The 25,054-nt window shown below is 37.6% G+C and overlaps 1 protein-coding gene across 1 annotated transcript in view; it reads left to right on the top strand.

Annotated features, from left to right (window-relative positions):
- LOC150085386 (rootletin-like) overlaps positions 1–25,054 on the top strand; it is a 239,314-nt gene that overhangs the window by 129,503 nt on the left and 84,757 nt on the right. The window contains exon 8 of the mRNA XM_090374550.1: positions 5,382–5,582. Within this exon, the coding sequence (XP_090230676.1) occupies positions 5,382–5,582 (201 nt within the window). The remainder of the gene's footprint in view (positions 1–5,381; positions 5,583–25,054) is intronic.

Raw genomic sequence — 25,054 nt, 5'->3', positions numbered from 1 at the left:
TTGTTGAGGAGGCTTCCATCCTGCAGTGGGTTGATAATGGCTGCAGTTTACTTTTTTACTGCAAAAGGATCTAGAAAGATGGGCTGAGAGGTGGCAACTGAAGTTTACCATTGACAAATGTAAAGTACTGCACATGTATAGCAGTAACCCCAGAGTAATGTAACAACTGTGCAGTACTACACTCAGGTTAGTGGAGAATGAAAAAGACCTGGGGGTAATTGTGCAGTTAGGTGTGAAGTTTTCTGCACAGTGCAGACAGGCTGCCAGAACAGGTCATGGGATGTTGTCAATGATATACAGGAATTTTTCTAGCAGGGTTAAGGAGGCGATTATCCATTTGTATATGGCAATGGTCAGGCCACATGCATACAGGTCTGGAGGTATCATTTTAGGAAGGATATAGAGCTGCTGGAGAAGGGCAATAAGATTGGTAAGTGGGACAAAGGGTTGCTCTTACCAAGAAAGGCTGAAGTTCTGCAGATTGCAGTGTCTGGAGACTAGGCATATGCAAAGTAATCTGAATGAAGTGGATAAGGCTTTGATTGGTTTTTTCATCTTTCCCAGATTACACACTTGAGGGGGCATAAATTAAAATTGAGGAAAGACAGTTGCAGAATAGACATGTGGAAATTTGATTTTAGCCAGCAGGTGATTGAATCCTGGAAAAAATTTTCATCTGTTGTTGTGGAAGTTGATTGCTTGAATAAATTCAAGGAAGAACTGGACAAACTTTAGGAGCAAATGGATGGGTGAAATGGGAAATTTTTATATGTACACCAATGTGCCAAAATATTATGACTAGCAATCGTTGCAAATCGAAGCAACTGCAGTTGAACTATGGCATGTGCATGGGTTGGGACACTGTATAAAAAACACCTGATACTGAGCTCCGTTAATCAGTGTTACTCTTGTTCTTCAGATGGGAAAAGCAGTGGACTTAAGCGAGTTTGACAAAGGCCAAATTGTAATGGCCAGACAACTGGGTCAGAGCATATCCGAAACGGCACAGCTGATGGGGTGCTCACAGTCAGCCATGGTTAGTACCTACCAAAAGTAGTCAGAGGATAGAAAACCCACAAACTGCCAGCGAGGTGTTGGATGACCACAGCTCATCGATGCTCGAGGTGAGTGAAGGCTCTCCTGGATGGTATGTGGCAACAGAAGGCTGACTGTGGTGCAACTTGCTGGTAATTGGAATGCCGGTGACGAGAGTAATGTCATAACACACGGTACATCAAACCCTGCTGAAAATGGGGCTGCATAGCCGCAGGCCACTCTGAGTGCCCATGCTAAACATGTTTCACCGGCAACAGCACCTACAATGGGCACACGAACATCGAAACTGGACCCTGAGTGATTGGAAGAAGGTCGTCTGGTCTGTTGAATCACGTTTCCTTTTGCACCATGTGGACGGCCAGGTACTTGTGGGTCGTTTACCTGGGGAAGTGATGGTGCCTGGATGCACTGTGGGACGAAAACAACCGAATCTTTCATAATAAAAATAAAAAGGCAAAGCAATATATAAAGCAATTTATATATGTGGTGTAAGTATTTTAATATCGAAGAAAATAATATTAAGATATATATCCCAACAGATTTATAGAAAATGCAAGGGATAATAAAAGGAATAAAGGTTAGTACAAAAAAGAATAATATACAAACAAATAAAATAGAACATATAAATAAATTAAAGTAAAATATGCAAAACCTATTGCTATTTACCCGCAATCTGCATGACTGTCTGGGGGCAACCACCCAGACTGAAAGTAAAAAAAAAACAAGGGGATCTCTGTTTCTGTAATGATTAATATGTGCAAAATAATAAATTTTAGAGGTTAAATAATTTGAATCTAAACCATAAAAGGTAGTTAATAATTTAGAATCAAAAGAAAGATAGATATTATGATAATAATAATGGAAGCACACATTGAACATTGTTGCCCTGACAGAAAATATAGTTTGTTAATTAAAATATGAATAAATGTAAGTGTAAGGCATATTTACTGTATCCAAGACCAGCATGTGCACCCTTCCAATGCCGTATTTATAGAAACGGCTGATGATATGCCTTGCAATTACTGTCTGATGCAATAGAAGCATTATCTGATGCATTATTTTTGCTTTGCCACAAACAAAATGACTAATCAATAACTTATACTTTTCACTACAAATGTTACTCTTTTTAAGGTGATGCAGTTTTTTTGTGTATAATATCAAAAATATATTCACTTATTTAAAAACAGATAAAATTACTGGTCAGTCAGAACAGATTAATGCCATCAGAGATGATTTAACATTACATTTGCCTGAAAATATACAAATATTTATTTAATTCAATAGATATAGCATAAAATGGAGGTGAACACCCGCAGCCTACGAAGGACCCTATCTATCAGCCTCTATATAGAGCTGAGCCAATCAAAATCATAATTACATATTTACAAAATACCAAAATACAGAAAAATACCAAATTTTAACAGTAATTATTGAAATAGACTTACATCAAAAGGCACGTCATCATGGGGCTAGCACCTCTCACTATATGCCATCAATAACAACTTATGCTATCTCTTTCTGCTACTTATATGCCAGCCTAACCATATTATGTTATACTAAATATAGTATAAATAATAGTATTAAGTTTCAATTAGATTATGCAAAGCTGAATTTAGAATGATAATAGTTCATATTATAATCGGTTATCTGAAATTACGTAATATGAAAATAACGGCAGACTGGCAGAAATAACTGCTAGCCCTACAGATAGCCAAAAAACTTAAACGTTATTAAAATATATACACAAGTATTTCTGTTTCTTAAGAAAAATGAACAGGTGAATAGCAAAGCAATGGCATAAACCAATATCTAGGTGAAAGGAATAGGTGCAAGGATAGAAGTAGTACCTCAATCTCCCTCGAATTGCTCTAATAGATTTTAAGGCATAAGATATTAGAGTTAGATAGTATATAGATAAGGGCAAAGAAAATGAATATAAACTACTTCGGAAAATTACTGGGGGTGTAAAGCCCTGTCCCTTAGCAGGGCTCTTGGTAATTCATTGTGTAAAGAATTATGTATATATTATAATTAAACAAATTATGTTTCAGAAGTAAGGTTAAAATTAAAAGACAGAATAATTAAAATTGCCTATATCAAGTACCGAGTGACCATCTTGAACAAAGCAATCCTTACCAATGCATCAGAACTTACAAAAAACGTGGATAGACCCCAAGCTGCTCCATGAAATGAAAGAAATTTCAAAGCTTCCTCTACTGTCAAATAAGATAACAGATCACTCTTCATCCAACTAAAAACAATGTGGACAGCAGGGACCTCTGAACAAAAATCAAATTCCGACAAAAAAAAATTAAGTTACCTAAACCAAACATGAAATTGAAACATAAGCAACAGAAACCAAATGTGAAAAAATTAACTTAAACCAATTAAACAAAATTAAAAATTAATTCCTTTCCATAGAACAACTATGGGTACAACTTTTTCAGAGTGTAAGACATAGATAAACAGTTCTATGGGAAGTGCCTAATATGTACTTATATATGTAAGCTAAAAAGAAGACATCTCATTAGTATTTCCCTAACTTTTTAACCACTGTATGAGGGTTAATATTTTCACGCCACAATTTCATAGCTATAAAAATGACTCTACATAGATGCTTAAGTATAAATTTAAGAGGGAAACCATTTTTCCTAAGCTTATTAATAAATTCCTTTAATGAAACTAAAATATTTTCGAGTCTATTGCATATTCTAATTAATTAATCTTAATCCTTGCAATAAAATTATATTACTATGAATTGTATGGGAGATGTTTGAATGCCAATGTTTGAGGTTAACTGTCTCAAATTTAAAATCTCTACGTTTATCATATACTTTTGTTTCTACTTTCTCGTTTGTAATTTCAATGTCTATATCTAGAAATGTGACTGCCAACGTACTCTATTTATTAGTACACTCAAGCTGCAATTCCGTAGGATAAAAAATAGCCATTTCCTTTAAAAATTAGGCTCATTAATAGCTATAAGGTCATCAGTATATCTATAAAGTATTGTACTTTTTCTAAATTTACTTTCATAGTGATGCAAGTACAGATTAGCTACAATACATGAACTATACACTCCCATAGTTATACCATATGCTGTCTATATACTGTACTACCATTGATGATACAGCAATTAAATAAACATAAATCTATTAAATGATCCCAGTAATACTTATTTTTACATGCGCGCACACACACACACACACACACACACACACACACACACACACACACACACACACACACATGTAAAATATTAAGGATAATATAAAATAATAGAAAAAGTAAATCAATCAAATAATAATACTATTGGAGACTTAAGAAAACTCAAAAAAAAAAAAAAAAAAAAAAAAAATTATCGCCTTTTACCGACAATCTAGATGACTTCAACTGGGGCCAACCACCCAGACTGAAGGCAAAAAACGACAAGAGGTTCTCTGTTGAAGTCATCTAGATTGTCTGTAAAAAACGATAATTTTTTATTATTTTATTTATTTATTTTTTTTTTTTGCGTTTTCTTAAGTCCCTGATAGTATTATTATTTGATTGATTTACTTTTTCTATTATTTTTCTATTATCCTTAATATTTTATAGACATGGGTGTATTGCATGATTGCTTGCAACTGCATTGACCCATAAATATTAGTTAGTTAGTTACTGTCGTTTTAACTTTCTTTTCTTTTTTATCACTAATATAATTATATATATATATATATATATATATATGTATGTATGTATGTATGTATATATTCCTATTATAATGGATGAATTTTGCAAAAATGCTCCCACCTACCAGGATAAATGTATGATATGCAGTCCAATAAACATCTTAAATAAACCTGTTCAATGTTCAGAGATGTTTTAAATGAGGCAAAATCTGATCTGTCTGATAAATATACTTATATAACTTTAAGCTTCAGAAAATGAATGGATGAGTTATACACTTCGATGACAAGGGAAGAATGACTGGATTTTCTCACTCACCTCGTTTCTTTGCTCCTTGATGCCTCATTAGGGGACATGTGCGAATCCACATCACCTCTGAATACACACCTGATAACCTCAGGATTTTGGGGCTAGGTCCTGCTAGTTATAAAATATTTCATTTTTCTTTTTTCCATAGCTAGTGACAGTTGCTTCAAGGAGTATGTACAGTTAAAATTTATAAATTGTAGTTTAGGCAAGTATGAACCTCGTGTTAGGAATCAGTGCAGTATTATGCAGTATAAAACTAATGCTTTTGTTGAATTGTGCTGTAAACATATTTCAACAAAGTTTAATTAATACCCTAAAGCTTATTTTTTTTATTTTTTAATTTTTAGTCTTTCAATGACTACTTTACCAAAGAACATCATCGTTTGTTAGCTTTGTGGCGGCATCTACTTAAATTTCGCCATGAATTTGCAACAATGAAATCATGCACTGAGAAGGACTTATCTTCATTGCGATCTCACATGGGACAAACTGCACGTAATGTTACTGGTGCTTGTGTGAGTTTTCTTACTCATTCTTCTGGCTCTCAGGTAATTTATATTCTTGCTGTTACTATTTAAAGAAGAGCACAGTGCACTTTTTTCTTTTATTTATGGTGAACAATATTAGTATTAGCGGTGAATAATATTGGTATTGGCAACATTAAATTTAAAAAAAAAAAAAAAAAAATCTTAATTTGTACATTCCTTCCAATAATTTGTCCAAACCTTTCCATAAATTTATTCAAACTACTCACTTCACACCACTAAATGGAATTTTATAGTCCAACAATCAATTACTCTTGGGACAAATTTTCCTACATCTATTCTACAATCATCTTGCTGTCCAAATGGTATGCTATTCTGGGATTATTGCTATTTTTCAGCCCCCCCCCTCTCTGTTTATCAAGATCTGCTTGAAGTAACTTACCCTGATTGATGTCATTTATTGCTCACCTTTCTGTCATCAGCAAACTTGGATTATCAAATTTGAAACACCTACCTCAATATTATATTAAGAACAGTAAGTAATTATATTAAGAACCCAGACCTCTATGGATTCCACTCATCACATTAATTCATAAAATTGTGATTACCATTTATAACTGTTCTTAGTCTTCTTCCACTTAACTGTCCCTTTATTGTAATACTGTTTATCGACTTGCTTGTAATGCCAAATTGCTCCAATTTCTACAATCACACAAATTTCTACAATAGTCAGACTTTTCTGAAATCTCAGTATATGATGTGATTGTGGCTCTGCTCCTATCTATGTGATTTTGAATTACTTTTTTTTAACCATTGACTCAATTATTTTCCATAGAGGACAAACATATACTGGTCTATAAATTACCTGCTTCATCGTTTGAACCACTCTTGTGAAAAGGAGATTATTTGTACATCCTCGGTGTGTAGTGACTTTTCCTGAATCTGAGAATTCTTTCATTATTATAGCTAAAGATTTAACTACCTCTTTTGCTGCTTCTTATGATATAATTGGATAGATTCCATCATCCCTAGTTGCTTTGTTCACTTTTAGCTGCAGAAGTTTCTGCTCCAGCTTCTTTTCCATTATTCCAAAATTGCTTAAGTCAGAGTCCATATTAAAGTTCTGCTAACCCTGTCTCTAAAAACTTTTAATTTGCAATGCAAATGTAGATGCAAAATATTTATTCAGTTTATCAGCAATGTGTACAGGATTGTCAATAGTTATGCCATTCATATCCAGTGAACCCAATGTGATTCATCCCTTTCCTTCTAGTGTTAATGTTAGCATTTTCATAGAATTTCTTGGTACTTTTTTTTTTACATCTTTAGCTAAGGACCTTTTATAATATGCCTTAGCCTGCCTAACCCCCTAAGTAACTTGGGTACTCACTTTGTACTTACTATAAGATTCTGTATTGTTTCACAATTTATGATCATCCCCATGCATTTTTTTCTCTGCTACTAAGCCCATCATTTCATTTGGCATCCATTTTGAGCTAATTCTTGAACAATATATCTTAGTATAGTAACATTTAGTGGCTTCTGATTACCTCTGTGAATACTTCTCAATTGGCATAATTTCTTTACCTTTTACAGTAATTTTTGAATCAATTCCACATCAATACACTATGATGTGCCACTTAAAGGTTACTTTACCTGATGATTCCTAATTCATGATGAATCACTGATGATAACTAGATTAAGAATATTGCTTTCTCTTGTTGCCTATACAGGATGTCTCAAAAATATTGGTACAAACGTTTAGGGGAGGTAGGTAACATCTAAAGGAATGTGAATCGCACAGGAACCCATAACCGGAAACGTCACCGTAAGTCAGTACACGGCGCTGTTCATCAGTTCGCGAGAGGGAAAATTTCTGGTTTACTCATTCAAGCAGTAGTTGCTGCACGAAGAGCATGCATCGATATACGAACTGTGAGCTGGCAGACATGCACCTAGTGTATGGATTATGAGAGGGCCCACACGTTGTGTCCCCACATGCGGCACAACATCGCTTCACAATAAATATGTGGGCAAGTATGGTCGGTGACTGCTTAGTCAGCCCATACCTGTTACCACCCTGCATGAACTCCGCTAAATATCGGATCTTTCTTGAAGAAGTTCTACCAGGGTTACTTGATGATGTTCCAGCAAATGTGAGACACAACATTTGGTTTCAACACGATGGGGCGCCTGCCCATTATGGAAGGTGTGTTCGTGACCATTTGAACAGGTGTTTTGGGCGTCGATGGATTGGCCGTGGTGGACCCGTTGCCTGGCCCCCACGCTCACCTGATTTATCTAGCCTTGATTTCTTTATGTGGGGGCCCTCAAATCTATCATGTATGAATCGCCTGTGGAGACGGAAATGGATCTCGTGGCAAGACTCGTCTGCGCTGCTGCTACTGTCAAAGAAACTTCAGGTGTGTTTGACCATGTCCACCAATCCATGCTGTATCGGTGTCACGCATGCATCACATCTCATGGTGGAACCTTCGAGCATCTGTTGTAACATCATGAAATGCATCCATCTCGTACTCCATTGTTAATATTATGTCAAATAAATGTTTGCCACTAATTACTGTCTTTTGTGTCATTTCTGCTTCTTGTGCCTCTGCTACTACTTTCCCGTGATGTTTCCGGTTATGGGTTCCTATGCGATTCACATTCCTTTAGATATTACCTACCTCCCCTAAAAGTTTGTACCAATATTTTTGAGACACCCTGTATAACATGTTGCTTTAGAAAGCAGTTCCTCTAGCATATTGAGAAATGCTCTGCTACTGAGTGAGCTGCCAACCCATAATAAGTTCCAGTTAATATCTGGAAAGTTAAAATCTCTCATGAAAAGGCATTGTGATTTGTTGGCTTACTCCATTTGTCCATGTATGGACAAATGGAGTAAGCCAACTCTACTCATATCTTGTTTCCCAGGGTTTATATCACATTGGACTGAGTCAACATTACACCAGCCTGTGTCTACTGATTGTACTGTTTTAGAATCTAAAATAGTACAATCTTAAGACTGAAGATTGGCACAAACATTATGTGGATTAACTTGAAACTATTCTAATAAAAGCAACTAGGAGATTCTCAAGAAGTGGGAACAGGTTCTGAATGATAGATGCAAGTTTAAGATGCACTATTTCAAACTATGAGGATTGTTGTTAGTTATTCTAAACAGTGTTTAGAATGACAGCAGTTAAGATATGCAGACAGAAATTGTTGTCAAAAATATTAACAGAAAGTACCTGAAAAATTAATTGGGAATTAAGAACAAAAGTAGTATTAAAAGTGGTCCAGGTGAACTCATGCAGTGAAAGTTTACTGTGAGGAGAGTGGAGAAAATCAAATCAGAAAATGTAATCCTTACAATGAATTATTTACATACAAATACAAGATAACCATTCATCACTCTGATTTCCTTGATTCAGCTGTGGCTCGGAATTTTTGAGAGGAAAATGTTAATGCTGATTGTTTTGGAATTTTAAACGTCTCAACTTTTCCCACTGATATTGGCCAAAGGTGCTTTCAGGAATATGACCTGGTTACTATTCATTCATGGTCAAGGGTCACTCATTCGTACTGTGTTGGAATCTGTGGTTCTGTAATGTAAACGATTAATGTTGGTCCAATTTCTGCAGTGCTGCCTGTTCTAATCTTTCAGTGTAATTTTCATTGAACATTTGCTCCTAAATCCCTCCCTTTTTCTTTCCCACTTTTGTTTTCCCCCATTTCATCTTCCCTTCTTTCTTTTTTCCTCTCTTGTTTACTTTGTTTTTCCTGCCTTTCTTTTCTCCTTTCTTGAATCTACTGTCGTGTATGATACTTTATAAGGTAGTTTACACTGTCATCAGTCTCTTACACTGCTATTACTAAGACTTTCTTGTTTGATAAAGACCACAGCTTCTGCCCAAAAGCCTTTGCAGCTTATTTTATTATTTTTGCTTATTCATTTTATGATTTTATTTTGTGATTTCAGTTATTCTAATAAAGTTTTATTTAATATAGTTAATGTATTTATTATATTAGTAATAATGATTATGATATAATTAATTTTTGTCAGTCAAATTGTAGGTTAAAAAGTGCATAAATGATGAATGAAAACAAAAAACTGTAAATGTATTGTTTATTCAGTTATAATTGCCATCCTTTTTATATGTACACACACACACACACACACACACACACACACACACACACACACACACACACACACACACACACACACACACACACACACACAGGGTAATTCAGGAGGAAGAGTAAATATTTTGGTAGTAGTAGTAGTGGCATGTGATGCAAGAAAGCAAATGTATGAGCTTATGCAGCATCAGGCAAAAAAAAAAAACAAAAAAAAAAACACACCATTCCCTCCAAATGCCTGTCCAGTTCCTCCTTAAATTTATTCAACCCATCAACTTCCACAACGACAGATGGAAGTTTGTTCCAGCAATTAACCACCCGCTAAAGGAAAATTTCCGCACATCTATTCTACATCTGTCCTTTCTTAATTTGAATTTATGCCCCCTTAGGTTCGTAATTTGAACAAGTGGAAGGATCCCATCAGAATTCAGCGTGCTCAACCCATTCAAGGCCTTATATACCTCAATCAGATCACCGCGCAGGTGCCTAGTCTCCAGCCACTGCAATTTGCAGAACTTAAGCCTCTCTTGGTAAGAGAATCCCTTCATTCCCCTCACCAATCTTGTTGCCCTTCTCTGTACATGCTCAAGTAAATCTACATCTTTCCTAAAATGAGGCCTCCAGACCTGTACGCAGTACTCAAGCCGTGGCCTGACCATTGCCTTATACAGAGGGATAATCACCTCCTTTTCCCTGCTAGCAAAATTCCTATATATCATTGACAAAACCCCATGACCTGCCCTGGCAGCCTGTCTGCATTGCTCAGAAAACTTCATATCTGCCTGCACAATTACTCCCAGGTCTTTTTCATTTTCTACCACCTTAAGTGTAGTACCACACAGTTTGTACGTTTCTCTGGGGTTACTTCTACCCATATGTAGTACTTTGCATTTGTCAAGGTTAAACTTCAGTTGCCACTTCTTAGCCCATCTGCCCAAATTATCTAGATCCTATTGCAGTAGCACACTGCCATTACTGTCATTAACAACCCTGCAAACCTTTTGTATCATCTGCAAACTTCGACATTAAGGCTCAGCTGGACAGGTATTTTGAACGAACAGAGGGGTGAAGTGGAAGTGGGTTTTTTTTTTTTTGGCTGATGCTGCATAAGCTTGCTTTCTTGCATCAAATGTCTCTACTAATGCTAATGCTAATTAAGCCTGATATACCTTCATCAGTATCATTGATAAATATACAAAACAACAGTGGACCTAACACCGAACCCTGTGGGACTCCACTAATAACATTAGTCCAAGAAGAGCAGCACCCATTGATTACCACCCTCTGTCTTCTAGCACTTATCCATCCTTTTATCCATTGTAGCAACTTACCCTTAATACCATTCTGCTCCAATTTCTACAATAGTCTTCCATGCGCAACAGTGTCAAAAGCTTTCCTGAAATCCAAATATATGATATCAAAATTATTTTTCGCAGCCAGTTCCTTTGTAACCACATCATAATATCTTATCAAATTTGTCAGACAAGACTTCCCCTTAACAAACCCATGCTGTGTCTGAATTATTGCTGCAGTCTTGTCTAGATGATCCTGCAATGCATCTTTAACCAGTGACTCCATTATTTTACCCGGAACAGAAGTTAAACTAACTGGTCTGTATTTACTCGTGTCACCCTTCAATCCCCCTTTGTGAATTGGGGATACATTTGCACATCTCCAGTCCGTGGGAACCTCCCTGAGTCCAAGGATGCTCTCATAATTATGGCTAAGGGTTTGCTTAGTTGCTTTGCCGCCTCCTTTAATATAACTGGATAGATCCCATCCACCCCAGGTGCTTTTCTTACGTTTAATTTCAATTTCTCTTCCACTTTGCTCTCAGTTATTACAAAATCATTAAGTATCTTGCTACAATTTGATAACCTTCTGCCATTTTCAAACCTTAATAATTCCTCACGTGTGAATGTAGATGCAAAATACTCATTCAGTTTGTTTGCTATCTGAGCAGGATCATCAACAGTCGAACCATCGATGTCAAGTGGACCAATCAGATTCATCCCCTTCCTTTTAGAGTTTATATAAGTAAAGAAATCCTTGCTGTTTTTCTTAGCATCTTTTGCCAAGGACTTCTCGTAATCTGCCTTCGCCTGCCGAACCTCCTTTGTGACCTGATTACAGATTAACTTATATCTGCCCTAGGCTTCTGAGTCGCTTGATAATTTATATGCATCCCATGCATTTTTTTTCCTTTGTTACGAGTCTCATTAGTTCATTTGACAAGCATTTAGACCTAAATCTTGAACAATATTTCCTAATAGGTATGAACCTTTTAGTAGCTTCCACGATTAATTCCTTGAATGTTTCCCACTTTGAATTTACTGTTGGTAACATCGTCAGTTGATCCCACTGTACAGAATTTAAAAACTGTCTGAGACCACTGTACTTGCTTTTACGGAAGGAAAAACCCTTTCCTTTACCCCTGATGGTAATTAAATCTTTAAGTAAATCCCACGTCAGTACACTGTGATCACTGCCACCTAGTGGTTCTTTTATCTGCAAATTCCTAATACATGAATGATCACTACTGATAACCAGATCAAGAGTATTATTTTCTCTGGTTGCCTCTTGAACATGCTGCTGCAGAAAACAATCATCCAATAAATCCACAAAAATCTGACTAGTGTGTGAGTGCCCAACCCACAAGTTCCAGACATCTGGGAAGTTAAAATCCCCCATTATAAGACATTCCGATTTACTAGCCCACTCTATTTCTCTGTACAATTGTTCATTGTACTCATTCAAGTCATTAGGCCTATAATACACTCCTACTCTTATTTTTGCTTTCGCAGTGCTTATGTCACACCAAACTGGCTCAACAGTGCACTGTTCATCTATATCAACTGGATGCACTTCTTTTGATTTTATGTTTTTCTTTATTAACAGCATAACACCTCCTCCCTTCCTATCCTGTCTATCCTTTCTGTACACATTGTACTCCCCAAATTCCAGTTCGGCATTCCTTATATCTGTGTGACACCACGTCTCTGCTATCCCAACAATATCCGCCTTTGATGTCTTGACCAACACTTCAAATTCATCAAATTTATTTACTATACTTCTAGCATTGGTATACATGCAAGTATACATGCACCTATTCTTATTCTTAATTACTCTTACACATCCCATATACCCCCCTGTTTCATGATGACTGCCATCTGTCCCCGAAACCCCCAACACCCCTCGCTCCAGGTCGCTACTTATTCTAATAGAAGTTGTGCAAGAATCACCTTCACCTCTGCCTACGGCTACTGTTAAACTATTAGTCCTTGTATCCCCCCAAGCTATCAGTTTTCCGACCCACCTAACACTGCCTTGATAGCATCAGCAAATATTCTTGCACCCTTTCTATTTAAGTGTATCACATCCCTGTAGAAGCAGTCTCTCCTGTTAACAAGTACAGTCCAGGCTGAAAAAAATTCTATCCCTTGAGCCTTGCACAATCTTTCCAGGGCCGAATTGATCGACAAGGCTCTCATCATATACTCCCTCCTATCGTGTCTGGGCAGAATTGCAGACACTTTCAACTTCAACCCTAATTCACGGCTTTTTTTCATCAGTGACCTGTACTTGTTAAGTAATTCTGCCGGTCTCCTACTCTTAATATCATTAGTGCCAACGTGTACAACTATATATCACCTTTTGTGCCCCTAAAAGATGATATCTGCTCTACGTCATCAACCTTTGCCCCTGGCAGACATACCCTGGTCCTGTTCCACCTATCCTTTTTACAAAGGATGTTCCCCGTTTCCCTGACAATAGAGTCACCAACAACTACTAGTTCCTTTGGGACCAGCGCAATCTGCCTTGGGGGTTGCCGCTGTGTTGCGTGATGACCAAGTGCAAGCTCTGGCGTTGATGTGGGCAGCTGAGAGCCTGATGGGCCCCTCAATTTAGATCTTTCGAGGGCATCCACCCTGTCCTTCAAACTCTCATATAGGCCCCATAACAACGCTGAGTTGTCGCCTGATTTCCTTACATCGCGCACACACAAAGACATCCCCCATGGCAATATCGTGTTCCGTTCCAGACAGTTCGGCAAACATTTCACAGGTTGCACATTTTTTTAGCTGTGATGCGTTGGAGAATCGCCCCCCTCAGTTCTCCCCGAGTCACAGCACTCCTGCCACTTTGTGCCCGTTGCTTTGCTGCTCTAGTTTGGGGCATGATATTTTAAATTAATAAGATCAATAAATTAAATTTAATTAAATGTCAATACTACGCTATCTAATAGAAACAGTGAAGCGTATTCCTGTTTCTATAATTATACGTTAGAGCTACCTAGCTACCTCAATTAAAAATTTAAATTCCCTATCACTATATACAAAAAACAATGCCTGCAAGATTCGAACGGACTAACGGTTTTATAAAGTATTACGTATATCTACAAAAACTGTTTATATAAATTAAAATAAAAATAACCAGCATAATTAGAACTATAAGACTACGTATTAAGTACAATATAAAATAACAGTTTTGTAAATAAAAAGCAAACACTTATCGTTTTTTTTCAGAGCCTGTAAATCGCAGCTGTATTTTCTAAAGAGAGTCAGCGCCCTCTCTCGTAGGTTATAGTATCGATTGTTCTGAGTAAAAAAAGTCCATATAAATGTATTCATATAAACATGTGTCATACAGAGATATAGCTGTTTGAAACTGGTGTTCACAAAGCCATTATGAGAGGTATTAAAGAATGATAAATGACTTGACTTTTTGAATGATGCAAAACGCAAATAATTGATAAATTTTTTACAGTTCACAATAAATGTTCGAAAATTTCACTGCCAACGTCATTGCACTTTGCAACTTCTGTGGCAATATGACGTGTTGTTCTTCTGAGGTCAACTTGGCATTCCTTTATGAGGGCAACAGTATCCAATATTTGAGCGAGCAATTCATCTCTTGTATTTACCTTTTCTTTGTATAATGCGCTTTTCGTCCATCCCCACAAACAAAAATCTAACGGAGTGACGTCTGGAGACCTTGGTGGCTAATAAACAGGACCACTGCGGCCGATCCATTGTTCAGGGAAAGTTCGATTTAGATATTGTATCACCAGAAGGGTATAATGTGCAGGAGCTTCGTCATGCTGAAAATACATTCTAATCCTTGTAGCCAAGGGAACATCGTCCAATAGTAATGGAAGTGTATTTTGCAGAAATTCTAGGTAAATAGGCCCTGTAAGATGATTTTGTAATACAAGAAGCCCGATCAACTGATTTTATTATTGTTATTATTAGCTATTAGCAAGGAAGTCTGAGGCTTATGCTGCACCAGCCAAAAAAAAAAAATCCCCGAGAGAGAGAGAGAGAGAGAGAGAGAGAGTCAAAAGTAGAAGGGAATCACTAAGAAAGAGAAGAATGATGATATCGAGCTCAGGATCCTGGGTGTGCCAAGCCCATACCATATGGATTTTCGTCTGACCGCCTACGAGAGTTACATGTGTTGTTGATACCGTCATGGGTGAAAGTAGCTTCATTGCTGAACAGTATTAATGGAATTAATCGGCAATTAGTATTTGCCCACTGACAAAATTCCAATTGCTGGGTGTTGTCTCCTGGTTGAAGATGTTGCACCCGTTGTATGTGAAATGGATACAATCTGTGTTCACTTAATGTTTGCCATACTCTTGTCTGTGGAACACCGACACGCGTAGAAATTCTTTGTGTGCTAATAGTAGGCATTGTGTGCTAATACTATATTCTACTGACTTTATTTCATCCACATTTTGTTCATTTGCACGTTCGGAAGAAATATAAGTACTGGTAACTGTACCAGTCTCACGCAGTTCGGTGTAAACACTAGTAAACGTTCTTGAATCCGGTATTCTGTACAAGCATCAGTAGCACTTCCACCACAAAAACTGTAGACAAACACTATATCGGCATGTGAAGATGTGCGGCATCAGGTTATAACTGCTTCTTGGTCACACCTGATTCAGGGAGTTGTGCGTGCCAGTTTCAAACAGATGTATCTCCGTATCCATTGAGAATTGGACACTTGTTTATATGAACTTTTTTATTCAGAATAATCAATACTATAACTTCCCAAAATATTTACTATTCCTCCTGAATCACCTTGTGTGCGTACACACACGCTAAAAGTATTGGATATCAGATGAAATAATGCAATTTTAATACATTGTGGACCATCTTTTGGCCTCCAGTACAGCAGATAATGTGTGAAGCAGGCTTTGCGTCCCTTTTTGGCAAGTGTCATAGAAATATTTCACCATTCCTTATGCAATAAGCCTTTTAACACACTTTAAGTCAACTTCCATGGTCAGATTCAGTGATGTTCAGAAATGGTCATCCTCCGAGACACTCAATAGTGGATTAAAATTGGAGCTCCAAGCCGGTTGTTCCAGTGGTAGCATGTTGTTCTCTACAAACCAGGTCATTATCTATTATTACAATTCATGACACGAGACATTGTTCTACCGAAACATGCATGACTCTTCACTATAAAATTCTATATTTTTTTTAATTTATTTTTATTTTTCTTATGAAAACCCCAAACACAAGAGAGGTGTTAGACCCTATAGTACTTGGTACCGTGCTTGGGTTGAAGGTTGAGAAGATGAAAGAAGATATTTGTTGACATTAGACTTGAACTTCTGTAGACTGTAATTTTAAGGAAATACGTACGAAGGATGGTTGTTCCAGAAAACAGCAGTTGAATGAATAAACGAGGAAGATGAAAAGTTGGTTCTGTGAGTTTGAAGTTGGACAGTAAATGGATGTTGGCTGTGGAGGTGGCACGTGTTTGGACTGTTTTGAAAGAGAGAGCGTTAATTATTTTAGAAGCCAATTCAGAAAAACAGTGCCCACGGAAGTATCTGCAGAAACGGCATGCAGCAGAAACAGTACATGTATGAGACAGCGAGTGGAGAGATTCTGTTAGAGATGAGTCATTAATTAACCTAACTGCCCTCTTCTGAGAATCTAGAAGCCTGAGAGAGGTTTTGGAGGCACCACACCAGATGTGGGAACATTATTCCATGGTACAGCGGATTTGCGATTTGTACAGAGTGAACAGCTGTTTGGAAGAAAAGTAATGCCGAGAGTGAAAGAGAAAAGCAAGTTTTTTAGATGCAGAGGAAGCAGTATTTGTAATGTGCTTGTGCCAAGAGAGATTAGAAGTCAGGGTAGTCCCCAAAAGAGAAATACCATTTTGCCTAGAAATCGGAATGTCACCAAAGATAAGCATAGGAGCAGAAGAATCCTTTTTGCGAGATATAAGACAAGAGTGAGTTTTAGAAGGATTGAAATCAACTAAATTGTCTTTGCCCCACTGGAGAATTACCTGGAGACCGGCATTTAAGGAATTGGTAGTGGAATAATCGAGAAGTTGAAGCTGATTGAGCAGGGCAAGGTTTCTCAAAATGGAAATTGAAATGCAATGTGCTATCATAGTCAAAACTATGGATAGGATATCCGGTCAATGGAAGAAGGTCATTAATATACAAGAAGAAAAGAGTGGGGGAAGAACTGAACCTTGGGGGATACTAGCATTAGTGGAGAAGTTAGAAGATAGAGAGCCGTCTACCATCACCCTCAGTGAGCGATCAGAGAGAAAACTGGATAACCAATTACAAAAAATAGTTGCCAAACCATAAGATGGTTGTTGTTGTTGTTGTTTGGTTTTTTTTTTAGGAGCATTAGCAACTAAGGCCATATTGCTCCGGGATATGCGGTGGTCATTCCCTGACCTTTCCGCATCCTTCATATTTGGTGGCGACGGGCTCGAACCCCGGTCTAATCAAGAAGCGTGTGCTATGCACTGCTGCTCCTTCCCACCTGGCTACGGAGGCACCACCATAAGATGGAAGCTTGTTTAAAAGACCTTTATGCCAAACATGATCGAAAGCCTTTGAGATGTCAAGAGCAACTGTTTGTGTTTCTCCAAACATTTCCATTGAATTTGTCCCTAAATGGGTAACATAAGCCAGAATATCGCCAGTGGATCGACACTGACGGAATCCATATTGGCGATAGTTGATCAGACGGAAGGTTTCTAGGTAGTTTAAGAGTTGGCAGTTAATTGATTTCTCCATTACTTGAGAAAGAGTTGAAGTAATTGCAATGGAATGATAATTAGTTGGGAGGGATTTCTCACTCTTTTTAGGAACTGGCTGGATATGAGCAAATTTCCAAGCAGAAGGATAAACACTTTTGGAATAAGAAAGTGAAAAAAGGCGGCAAAGAATAGGAGTAAGTTCAGGAGCACAGGTTTTAAGAACAAGTGGAGAAATACCATTAGGACCCGGAGCTTTCTTAGCATCAAGATTCGTCAAATTCCTTCTGACATTATTTTGATGGAAGACCACATGAAGGCGCCTTCATAGCCAGGTGGGAAGGAGCAGCAGTGCATAGCACATGCTTCTTGATTAGACCGGGGTTCGAGCCCGTCACCACGAAATGCGGAGGATGTGGAAAGGTCAGAGAATGACTACCGCATATCCTGGAGCAATATGGCCTTAGTTGCTAATGCTCCTAAAAACCAAACAACAACAACAAAGACTACACGAGGCATTGAATGGAATGTGTTGGGGATAGTGGGAGGTGTTTTACCACGATCATTTTGGACTGATTAATAACTGCTTTACAATTGTTGCGAGGTTTGGTGTATGCAGAAAATGAAACTGAAGAATTGGAAACAAGCTAATTACGATATGCAATGTTCTTCTCTTGAACAGCCTTAGCACCTTTATTGGAAAACTAAAGTTTAGATAAAGGACGAGATTTTAAAGTGGAGTGTGGAATAAAGGATTCCATTCCTACAAGAATAATTTCACTGATACGATCTGAGCAAACGTTGATATCAGACGTTTTGAAAGAGTAATCCGACCAAGGAAAAGAAGAAAAGAAATCTCGCAGCTCATCACATTTTGCATTCTTGTAATGCCAAACAACACGAACTTGGGAATAGCCATGAGATAAAGGCTCCATTGGAGAAGAGGCAATCACCAAGTTGTGATCTGAGGTGCCTAAAGGACCACTCACTTCGACCATGTACTTAAAAGGGTTGTTTGTGAGAAAACGTTCGAGCGTTTTGACTGTATGGTTAGGATTATCTGGTATTCTTGTAGGTAAATGAACAATCTTTTCAAGGTCATTAGTAATTACAAAAGCCTCAGCATCTCAACCAGCTGGGTCAGCGTGACTAGAAAACGGAAGCCAGCTGGAGTTGTGAACATTAAAATCACCAAGGAAAATTACCTCACTGTTAGGAAAGTTGGACTGGAGAAAGTCAAGTTGCAAAGGGAGGAAGTCAAATAGCTCCAAGTGTTTAGTGGAGTTTGGAGAACAGTAGAGACAACAGATGAATTTGACATCTGCATATGATGCGTAACATTGGTAGGATCATCCATTCATTGTACTGTCTTGTAGGTCTGTTTTTTCATCAGATATTTTTCTTCAATTTTTTTTTAAATGAATAAACTGCAACATGGAACTTAATTTTCATCCTTCTGTTTGCAACTCTCATATTCTATTTCTTAAACTGAATTGTTTTTTTATCCAATTGATGCCTCAAAATGTTCTTCTAGCCCCCCTCCCCTCCCTTATTACAGTAAACCCCCCGCTATTCACGGGGGTTACGTTCCTGAGAAATGTCGCAAATACCGAAAACGCGAATACTGAGTTATGGCTTCCATAGTAATAAAGTGATTCCGTTCCAAAATATGAAATATATAAGAAAAACTAGTCTAAAATTTTGTCTATGTATGTATTATATCTACCTTTATAATATCACTATGTACATAGTGAAATGCAAGCATATGACATTGAAATGAAAATAAGAAACAATTTAATATTAAATATTTATTAGAAATTTCAAACAAATCTTTCAAACCAGCGCCTTTGCTAGCTAAAAAACTTTTTCCCACCAGTGCTATCACCAGTTTCACTAAAGCGTTGATAAAGGAGTTTTGCCTTTTTACGAATAATGAATGAACTTAACGGAATTTTATTTTGAGTTCGGGTTTTCTTTTGAGTTCCACATATTTAAAGCTTTTCCGTTTTTTCTAATTTAACATCACGAGTTACAGAGTAAATTTTTGAAGCAATTAGCGTGTTTTCACGGACACTACGGTGGATTTTTTATTCCGATTTCTTGATTGATCGTACCGTTGACTCATTGATTTTATAATGTTTTGCCACTGAGGAGACACTTTCACCATTAGAAATTATCTAATAACTCAATTTTATTCGCTAATGTCATCACCTTTGATATTTTCACATTTCTCTTGTTATTTGTAGCCATATTTTTGTAGGGGTTAGAAAGAACTTGTCCACAATAAAGTCACTTTCTTCCGTTAACACACTCGAAAAAGTCTGTTTTACCCTGCAAAACGGTAGATTTATCATTTTTTAAGCATATCAATTTATAAATTGATAAATTTATTCAATTTATAAGCATATAAATTAAAAGCAAACGACGAGACCTTCCATGACAAGCGCATAACACATACTGAACAAGGATTAGCGAGAAACATCCACGCTCACGATTTTGTCACCCCTCTCCTCCCACTGAGTGCTGTTTTGACCGGGAAAGATAATTTTAGCCACGCCCATGTTTTTTTATGGCGGAAAATATTCATGGCGCTTTAAAATTCACATTTTTTTAGGTTTCATTTTATATTAAATCGGCGATCGCAAAACCATGAATACAGATACCGCGAATAGCGGGGGTTTACTGTATTATTTAATTTATTTATTTTTTTATTTATTTTTTTGGGTGGGTGGAAGGATTCTGCATGCACATCATTCCAGAAATTGGCACATCTTCCGTTCTTATTTGGGTGATAACAGTAGAGGTGTGGCGCCCACACCACATGGAGGAATGTCGCCCCTCTATGTTACCAGGCAGTACTAGGTGATAGATGACTCTCATCAACCATTGCAATACCACCACTTTGCTTATTGGAGGCTTGAAGTGGTGGAACCCATGTCTAGTCTCTAGAGCTAAGTTCCGGTCAACCCTTCCCTATCTCTTCCATCATGCAGTATGATTGATGGCTTTTGAGGTTATGATGAACATTGTGGCGAGATCAAATATTCCTTACATTTTGAGGGTACAGCTCTAAAACGGTGTTCGCAGGCCGGCTGCTAGTTAGTACACTGGACCGAACCTATTGGTAACTCTCTAGGAGACTTCCGGATCAGCTAGTGTATAATTTTGCTACCTCTACTCTTCCAGATAGTGACTGGAGGGATTCCGAGTAGTGTGTATGCTGGGAGCATTGTCGAGGCCACGTTATGTGAAGGATCTGGGTATATTCTTACCATGTGTACACCATATCCAAAAATTTCATTACTTCATACAGCATGTCCCACCCACTTTTTCTTACTATTGAATACACTATGAATTGTCAAACTAATAGAGCAAGCTTATCTGCGAAAAGATCTAAACCTCCCAAGCACTTCCTAATTCATTTCACAAATATACGTGGTCTCAATTCTAATCTTAACGATGTCCATTTCCACTTGCAGTCTGCCAAACCCCATGTACTTTTTCTGACAGGATCTCAGTTATTGGTTGATTCAACTACTACTGATCTCAGATGCCCAAATTATTCGCTGTATGATTCCTTTCGCCTCAAAGGTGGTACTTGTGCGTATGTCCGTTCTGATATTCCCTGTCAGAGACTTGGCAATTTGGAATCTACTCTCTTTGATCTTCTCTGGCTTAAAATCTCTCTACCTCATTGTATAAAATTCATCTGTTGTCTCTACCATTCTCCCAACTCCACTAATCACTTGGAGCTTTTTGACTTCCTCTCTTTGCAACTTGACTCTCTCCAGTCCAACTTCCCTAACAGTGAGGTAATTTTCCTTGGTGATTTTAATGTTCACAACTCCAGCTGGATTCCATTTTCTAGTCACACCGACCCAGCTGGTCGAGATGATGAGGCTTTTGCAATTAATAATGACCTTGCACAGATAGTTCATTTACCTACAAGAATACCAGACAATCCTAATCATACAGCCTTGATCTTGTTCTCACAAACAACCCTTCTAAGTACACGGTCGAAGTGAGAGGTCCTTTAGGCACTTCAGATCACAACTTGGTGATTGTCTCTTCTCCAATGGAGCCTTTATTTCATGGCTATTCCCAAGTTCGTGTTGTTTGGCATTACAAGAATGCAAAATGGGATGAGCTGCGAGATTTCTTTTCTTCTTTTCCTTGGTCGGATTACTCTTTCAAAACGTCTGATATCAACGTTTGCTCAGATCGTATCAGTGAAATTATTCTTGCAGGAATGGAATCCTTTATCCCACATTCCACTTTAAAATCTCGTCCTTTATCTAAACCTTGGTTTTCCAATTAATGTGCTAAGGCTGTTCAAGAGAAGAATGTTGCATATCATAATTGGCTGATCTCTAATTCTTCAGTTTCATTTTCTGCCTACACCAAACCTCACAACAATTGTAAAGCAGTTATTCATCAGTCCAAACTAGAGTTTGAACAGGCTAAGAGTAGAAAACTTGCTTCTTGCCCTAACAGTAGCTGAGCATTCTGGTCCCTCGCCAAAGCTATTGGCTGCAACTTTTGCCCATCTCTGCTCCTTCCTCTGTCCATACCAGATGGTTATGTTGTCACTTCAGCCAAGGATAAAGCTGACCTGCTAGCATCCCATTTTTCTTCCAACTCATATATTAATGATCTTGGTAAAACACCTCCCACCATTCCCAACACGCTCCATTAAATGCCTCCTGTGGTCTTCCGTCAAAAGAATGTCAGAACGATTTTGACGAATCTTGATGCTAAGAAAGCTTCAGGTGCTGATGGTATTTCTCCACTTGTTCTCAAAACCTGTGCTCCTGAACTTACTCCTATTCTTTGCTGCCTTTTTTTCACTTTCTTATTCCAAAGGTGTTTTTCCTTCTGCTTGGAAATTAGCTCATATCCAGCCAGTTCCTAAAAAGGGCGAAAAATCACTCCCATCCAATTATCGTCCCATTGCAATTACTTCTACTCTTTCTAAAGTAATGGAGAAATCAATTAACCGCCAACTCTTAAACTACCTAGAAACGTTCCATCTGATCAACGATCACCAGTATGGATTCCGTCAGTGTCGATCCAATGGTGATATTCTGGCTTATGTTACCCATTTTTGGACTAATTCAATGGAAAGTTTCTGTGAAACACAAGTAGTTGCTCTTGACATCTCAAAGGCTTTCGATCGTGTTTAGCACAAACGTCTTCTAAACAAGCTTCCATCTTATGGTTTGCCAGCTGTTTTTAGTAATTGGTTATCCAGTTTTCTCTTTGATCGCTGACTGAGGGTGATGATATATGGCTCTCTGTCTTCTAACTTCTCCACTAATGCCGGTGTCCCCCAACGTTCAGTTCTTTCCCCCACTCTTTTCCTCTTGTATATTAATGACCATCTTCCATTGACTGGAAATCCTATCCATAGCTTTGCCGATGATAGCACATTGCATTCCACTTTCCATTTTGAGAAACCTTGCCCTGTTCAATCAGCTTCAACTTCTCGAAAATCTGCTCTACCAATTCCTTAAATGCCGATCTTCAGGTAATTCTACAGTGGGGCAAAGACAACTTAGTTGATTTCCATCCTTCTAAAACTCAGTCTTGTCTTGTATCTTTCAAAAAGGATTCTTCTGCTCCTATGCTTATCTTTAGTGACACTCTGATTTCTAGGCAAAATATATCTCTTTTGGTGATTACCCTGACTTCTAATCTCTCTTGGCACAAGCACATTACAAATATTGCTTCCTCTGCATCTAAAAAACTTGGTTTTCTCTTTCGCTCTCCGCATTACTTTTCTTCCAAACAGCTGTTCACTCTGTATTAATCACAAATCCGCCCTGCCATGGAATATTGTTCCCACATCTGGTGTGGTGCCCCCAAAACCTCTCTCAGGCTTCTTGATTCATTTCAGAAGAGGGCATTTAGGTTAATTAATGATTCATCTCTGAGTCTCTTCACTCGCTGTGTCATAGACGTACTGTTTCTGCTGCATGCCTTTTCTACAGGTACTTCCATGGGCACTGTTCTTCTGAATTGCCTTCTATAATTCCTGCTCGCTCTTTTAAAACAGTCCGAACACGTGCTGCCACCAGCCAACATCCATTTACTGTCCAACTTCAAACTCACAGAACCAACTTTTCACCTTCCTCTTTTATTCATTCAACTGCCTTTTTCCTGAACAACTTTCCTTCATACGTATTTCCTGAAAATTATAGTCTACAGAAGTTCAAGTCCAATGTCAACAAATATCTTCTTTTGTCTTCTCAACCTCCAACCGAAGCACGGTACTAAGTACTGTACGTTCTAATACCTCTCGTGTTTGGGGTTTACATAAAAAAAAAAAAGAAAAAAAGTCAGTTTATCATGTAGACAGTTTACCACTGTCTACATTTAGTACACAATTGACTAGATTGCACACCTTCACTTTCACACCACAATTGCTTGCTATTTTACTTGCCTCTTTCTTTAAATCTACTAATGATTTCTGAGCTTCTTTTTAATTCACAAAATAAAACATTCACTCTCATTCAGATGCTAGTATAGTCATTTCAAAGTTTATATGCTTTTTATTTGTGTATTTTGGTGGCCAAATGATGTACAAAGGTAAACTGCAACCATTATCAATCCACTGCTGGATGGAAGCCTCCTCAATTATTCACGTTGAGGGAAAATGGACCATAATCTGCCATGCTAGTCCAGTGTATGTTAACAGATTGACTGTATTTTAGCAATCAGGGGCTTGGACCCTGTCTACTCTGAGCATGTGCTACTGCACTGCTGCTCTTGACCACTCGACTACAGAGGCTGCCATTTTAGGACACCTTAACTTTTTCCTCTAAAGTGGTTAGCAACAAAATGTATGGTAGGCGATTGCATTGCAGATGTTGGTCAGATGGACTTGTGATGATGTTCTGATTTTTTTTTTAATTTGCAAATTGTGTTGCAATTGAACTAAATGAAGGAAAATCATTAAGATTTTGTATAGTCTTTTGTTTATTCCTTTCAGTTATGCATTGATTCATTCTGAGTTTGTCAATTTGTCATGCACAGTTTTTCCATTCCATAATTAAGGAGCACCTGATAATCTGCACTCTGTTGTACTTACTGGCACTTTAGTACTTATTTAATACAGATTTAAAAAAATAAAATGCAGTTTGTACTATGATTAAGTATGAAATTTTTATATTAAATTGTTTTTCTGTTATCCGTTTATAAAATTTCTGTGTAAAATTATATCGTAACTGCAGTTGCAAATATACAGGGTGTGCAATTAAAAGGCACCAGGGCCAACCTTGTTTATTTTAAGGTTTAGGCAGTTTGTTTGGACCTGTTTTGTCATATTTAGTCTAAAATTTTTGAATTCAATGTTAAAATTG

The sequence above is a fragment of the Mastigoproctus giganteus genome, chromosome 5 (assembly GCF_048544385.1).
Source record: "Mastigoproctus giganteus isolate SK-2022 chromosome 5, ASM4854438v1, whole genome shotgun sequence".
In the NCBI taxonomy this organism is placed as follows: domain Eukaryota; kingdom Metazoa; phylum Arthropoda; class Arachnida; order Uropygi; family Thelyphonidae; genus Mastigoproctus; species Mastigoproctus giganteus.
The sequence above is the reverse complement of the archived record's forward strand: the minus strand, read 5'-3'. Positions and strand labels throughout refer to the sequence as shown.